Here is a 5,767-nt window from a genome sequence, read left to right as displayed (position 1 = left end):
TATCACCTTGGTTCGGGAATTACTGAACAGTTAAGATAACCCAACAACTTAGAGTCTAAAATGTCTAACACATGCAAAGCATTGCATAGTATTAATCCTAAGTCCTGGACAAACCAGCCTTTGAGCGAGACGTGGATCGCAAACCTTTAATGGGAAAACACAGGTCAACACCTTATATGAACACAAATAAAAAAAAACTAATTTGAAGTTAGTACCTTCTTCCCAGTTTCCTTAATGGTTCTCACTCACTATCCAAAAGAAACTCACTTCTTTCGTTTATAGTATTTAGGGCACCTTCTACTATGGTAAAGTGTGATTCAATTGTTCAATCCATTATAGTGCAGTTTTTCTATAATCACTATATATTATTGTCAGTCAGAGTTCAAATGCATTTTATCCAAGATTAATCTACCAGTTTAAATCATACGGTCAATTTTAATAATGTCTAAAACCAATAGCTCAACACAAATACTTAGATTGAAACTTCAACAATTATAGAACATTTCAGAAACTAAGGCATATTAAACAACAGAAAATCAAGAATCCATATATGAAAACTGCAAGCATCACTCTAAATTATGGAGTCAACAAAGTTGAAGCTGCATTTGATTAAATTTCACATTTAAGACAAAGTAAGCATAACATAATTCAATTACTCATATATAAATATCCCATTATCCCTGTTAATTAATTTTGAGGTACTTATATAATACCCTAGTCTACAATGTTCTGTATCGCGTTACAAGTTTCCAACTTAAATTTACAGCAGTAAGTGTACAGAGATACAGAGTTACCTTAGGTCGTTACTTGAATTAGTAGAATTCCTTCACTCTTGATCTGTATATCCTCTATTATGGCAGAAGGAGGTCAAAGAGGTGGGGCTTGAAGAAGGGGAATCTCAGTGTATACTCATGCTTACCGGCGTGCCCTTTACAACTGTGGATACATGACCGGGTATGGTCCCTTCAATATCTGGAACTGGTGCTAGTCTTGAAAGTCCAAAGTCAGCAACCTTGGCATTAAATCTGAGTCCAACAAGTATGTTCTTTGGCTTTGATGTCTCGATGGAATATTGGAGGATCGGCTTCATTATGGAGGTAAAGAATACCCTTTGCAGAACCCAAGGCAATCCTCAACCGTAGAGCAAAACCAAGAGGTGGGAGTAATAAGTGAAATGTATTAAATTTCCAAGATTGCAGAAGATGGCAAACCTGAGGGGCCTTCAAAAAGTACAGCACGAGGTCTGTTAGACTCAAACTTTCGCCAAGTGCCACGAGCAATATCATCATATACTTTACGACTATGTAGCGCCAACAATATAGTATCCTCTATTTCACTGCAAAACAAACAATGTCATTTCAAATTCATATGTTATGAAAAATTGTTGTACTGAATGTAAATTTTCTTACCACCATTCCTGATCCACGCTGTACTATATATTCATGCATAATCCAATCTGTCTTTTCATCACGACCAGGCCACCCTCTATAAAAGCTGAACGGCTTCTTGTACCCGACATTCCCATCTTTGCCGTAAATTTTTGAACTACTTCCAGTTATCTTCCAATATCCACCTTCACCAGCAGCACAAACTCAACGAAGTGCTAATAGAAAGTTCCTTGCTGCTTATATTTCATCCTCAGAAGCTTCACCGCTGATTCTAAGCCTTTTGTATGATTATGGGGAAAATAAAAATGAGTCATTTAGTAGGCCTTAAGAGTAGTTTATAAAACTGTTTTTTGCACGAGGATCATAGGGAGGGAAATCTCCAGAAAGTTGACTCAAGAGTGGTTTACCTTTTCGCATTGAGGAAAGAGTTTAACTCAGTCACGGGATGTAACTCAGAAATGAGATCACTGGACATACCTAAAGATAAAATCTGTCCCATTCCAACATTCTTTGCACCTGTAGAGCATGCTTTCCAGCTTAGTACAGTATTAATCCCATATCAACTCTATACGCCATATTTCAGTTGTACTATGAAATTAAGCATACTATTCCAGTACAATATATCATGCTAAGACAATGTTAATACTGCTAATAGGATTTATATACTACATTTATCACTATTATATATACATTTCTCATTAATGTATATACTATTGTAGTATGCATTTATAAATGTACTATTGACAACTACATTTACTAAATGTACATTTATAGCATACTTGCGCAATCATACTTGTAGTGACAACTGGCAATCACATAGTATCTACATTTTGCTCAAGTACAATATATAGAGACTAAGCTGGAATGTTGCAATCATGATAAATGCTATACTGTTTGATATGTGAGTAACTAAGTTGTTTTTAGTTACAATTGGGCATATGGCTGGATATTTCGTGTTAAACAATTGGATGCCATTAATCAGTTGTGGCGTGATAATGGGTAGTCTGTTCCATTTGAATAATACTAAGTATCCTAGCTCGCACAGTTAGTAACACTACACAAACTCAGTGGTACATATACCAACTTGTAGTGGTGGTGGTTGAATATATCCCACAGTATCAACCAATGTCGACACTTATGTGTAGATTTTAATGCACACACCAGCTATACTGCATTCAAAGTTTCAAACGTCGATTCTCTATTTGCAAATTCTACAAATAAGCAGAAACATACCGTGAATGATTATACCAAGCGTCTAAGATAGCAAGCACAACCACTATGATTGTTGATCCATTACATAGTTGTGGACAAACCGAAAGTGCATGTGGTTACTGACAAAATGGTATCCAAAACATTGAACTGCATTTTGCATGTTTATGGTATCTGTTTTTTTTTTCTGAAACACTGATCCTAAATGAAACTTGATGCACAATCGTCCACAAAGAACCAAATTAGGCGGTGACTAATAACAGCCATCATTTGGTTTGTCCACAACTATTACACATTGCATCGGGGTTCAAACTATCTGATTTCTCTTCTTAGAGCTGAACAACGAGAATGAGTTTAACTTTGCTCTTGAAGAAGAAATGGAGAATTAAAAGCTCCCAGAAGAGGATAACCAGAAAACGATTTAAGGGCTATAACATGATTAGTAAGCTAGAGTAATATTATATAATTTAACTACAGATAAGTCACCCATTAAAACAAAACATTCATAATCATAATCATCATAATCATAATCAAATTGAAAATCAAACTCCAAAAAAAATAAAAATAAAAAAAAAAAAAAATCATGATTTCATGGTCACAAAGGCATAATTGAACTGTTCTTTATCGTTGAAGTACGGTACTATCAAAGGTAAAAAATTCTCATGTACCTATATTCAATTACGATGATCCTTAAAGCATAACAATAGCAATATTTACCGTTGAAGTAATGTACTCTTGAAATGACTTGTGGTACTTGTCATAAAGCTGTTGTGAGTAGTCATGAGGAGGTTTATGAGTGCACATATTATAAATAGTCCTGTTTACAAACAAAACAGAACAAAACAAAATCATGAATCCAACAAAAACAATAACATCAAAACTGCAAATGCACCGAAACAAACATAATCAACTAAAAACGAATCAAACTACATACGTGTATAGCATCATATAGTCCTCTGAACTGAATTGTGGCTCAGGCAATCCTTCTAATATATTCTTCAACTTAGTAATCCCCTTCTGCATAAACTCCCATCCTTGCTCTAAGTCAATCATCTTCCTTTCATGCATCGCCATATTTCCTCAATCAATCTCTACAAATTACACCCAAAATCATCAAATTATCATCAAAATAAACAAAATTTCACTAACAAACATTGCATCCTTAATCAATCCAATAAAAAATGAAATAAATTTCTCATCTTTACACTACAATACACAAATTAACAAAACCCCAAACCATAAATTGAATCGATTACATAGAATTGATCAAATTAGTAAGCAATACATACTAAAAAATCAATGATTAGTAACTAAATGAGCGTGAATTAAAGTAATCATAATAAAATTAGTACTTTCGGGAGAGTTGACTCATGGAGATTTAGAATTTGTCTCTATTGATGCTTGAAGTTCTTGCCTCTCGATTTCTCATTTGATTAAGCGGCACCGAAAAGGCGATCGTCGGTGTTAAGAATTGGCAATTACTCTGTGTGGGGCGGATTAAGCGGACAACTTGCCCTTTTCATGATTCTTGGTTCAATATGTGTAAATTATGCTAGATACTTTGCGTTGTGAAAGGTAACCCATATGAGCTCCTCCACAGTCAACCCATAGAAGCCTCTGTTCTAATGGGATTACACCATAGGTAATCAGGTGAGCAAACGGCCATAGCTTCCAACCCACACTGTTAATCAAATGTCCACAAACTTATTACCATGAATATATAACTCTATACATATAAGCTATTTTAGCAGACCATCTAACCAAACAAAATTGCAAAGTAGGTAAATAGAGAAGCAAAACTTTCATGTTTCCTGATATAGCGTATGTGACTAAGAATTTGATAGATCGAGCTGCAAACAAATAGCACATAGTTTTCTCGAGTTTTTTTACCTCCATTGAATGGCTCTTTGATTGAATGGCTGGACCGAATTTGTTGTAATGAGAGAACTCAATATGAAGAGAAAGAGAGAATGACGGAGATTTTTTTTTTTTTTTTTTTTTTTGAGAAGTGGGAGATGCAGAGTAGGAGTGGGGATTGAGAGGGAGACGGAAGGGGAAAAGGGAGAAATACCGTCTGTTACCTAGCCCATTGAAATTCGGTATAAATGTTAATATTGAAAGAACTCAGTATTAATAGTAGTTAAGTTGGTATTAATGGTAATTGAAGTGGGTATTAATGGTAGTTAAGTGGCAAAAACCGCGTACATGTCAATATAGAGGCGTGGATTTGGTTTTTGCCCTGAATTTACATAAAACACCTTTGTCTGTGTGTTGTAATTGAAGGGTATAAATAGAAATACAAAATTAAATGACAAAATAGTCCTTTTTAAAGACATCGAATAATATTTTTTTGTATTTAATTAGGGGTATTAGGTGGTAGAAAAAAGGCTGGTCTAATTTAAAAGGCCAGGTTAATTATGGTGTATTTTACTAATAGAGATATATATATAGACATAGTAGTATTAATTAATGACTTAAGTGCTTAAGTAGTTAATTTCATCAGTCCATATTAAATTCTTAGTAGTCAACATACTCTAGTTTTGTGAATTGAAAAAAATACATAATTTTGTTGATCTTTATTGGTTAGACCTTCTAATAAATTTTAAAAAAAATCTCTTCTTCTCAAAACGTCAACGGATTTGAGAAATTGTCAGAGGTTAGAGAACAATTCGATTAGATCATATTATCGTCATATCAAAATTGGAGCTGAGGTTATTTCTATGTTTAACAGTGGTGAGGAGAAAAAAAGCTTTGCTTTGGGTTTCAGAACTCCCCCGTCAATAATTTAAATTGTATTTCATGTTATTCTTCCAAATGCAGGAAGAATATCAATGGAATTGCCCATGTTATGGAACATTCTGTTTTTTTGTGGGTAGAGAAACTTTAAAGTTACATATGTTATGCAAGAGGTTAAGAAATGTACCTATCTAAATACAATCACAATATCCGACAAGACGCTCTATCCATTTGCAACCCGTTGTACAAGGGTATACAATATTGTTTTTTCTTTTTCTTTTTTTTAAAAAAAATTATAATATGTAATATTATTAATGTGTGTATATTCCATAGGACTTTTATAAAATTTTACATATATACATGGATGCCGCATTTTTTCCCGACTGCACTCGCAATAGTCACATTTTCAATCAATAAGGATGGAGATACAACGT

General features: G+C 34.0%; 1 protein-coding gene across 2 annotated transcripts; it reads right to left on the bottom strand.

Annotated features, from left to right (window-relative positions):
- Positions 1–1,089: 1,089 nt before the first annotated feature.
- Positions 1,090–3,867, bottom strand: LOC147490157 (cullin-1-like). Of its 2 annotated transcripts, XM_086573044.1 has the most exons (5): positions 3,532–3,867; positions 3,315–3,414; positions 1,796–1,904; positions 1,410–1,665; positions 1,090–1,336 (listed from the first exon to the last, which is right to left on the bottom strand). In XM_086573044.1, exons 1-3 carry the CDS (start codon positions 3,669–3,671, stop codon positions 1,866–1,868), a joined length of 279 nt encoding a protein of 92 aa, XP_086429170.1. In that variant the 5' UTR covers positions 3,672–3,867; the 3' UTR covers positions 1,090–1,336; positions 1,410–1,665; positions 1,796–1,865. The 2 variants fall into 2 exon arrangements, with proteins under 2 accessions (XP_086429170.1, XP_086429169.1); XM_086573043.1 differs by having other exon boundaries at positions 1,410–1,904.
- Positions 3,868–5,767: the final 1,900 nt, after the last annotated feature.

This window comes from Coptis chinensis, chromosome 7, assembly GCF_015680905.1.
Source record: "Coptis chinensis isolate HL-2020 chromosome 7, ASM1568090v1, whole genome shotgun sequence".
Taxonomy (NCBI): domain Eukaryota; kingdom Viridiplantae; phylum Streptophyta; class Magnoliopsida; order Ranunculales; family Ranunculaceae; genus Coptis; species Coptis chinensis.
The sequence above is the reverse complement of the archived record's forward strand: the minus strand, read 5'-3'. Positions and strand labels throughout refer to the sequence as shown.

What these genes read in the sequence shown, in the direction of transcription:
- LOC147490157 (XM_086573043.1), bottom strand. Translation starts at nt 3,671, where the DNA reads ATGGCGATGCATGAAAGGAAGATGATTGACTTAGAGCAAGGATGGGAG. An exon ending in GACTATATGATGCTATACAC is followed by an intron (nt 3,415 to 3,531) that starts GTATGTAGTTTG and finishes GTTTGTAAACAG; the next exon opens with GACTATTTATAATATGTGCA. An exon ending in AAGAGTACATTACTTCAACG is followed by an intron (nt 1,905 to 3,314) that starts GTAAATATTGCT and finishes CATGCTCTACAG; the next exon opens with GTGCAAAGAATGTTGGAATG.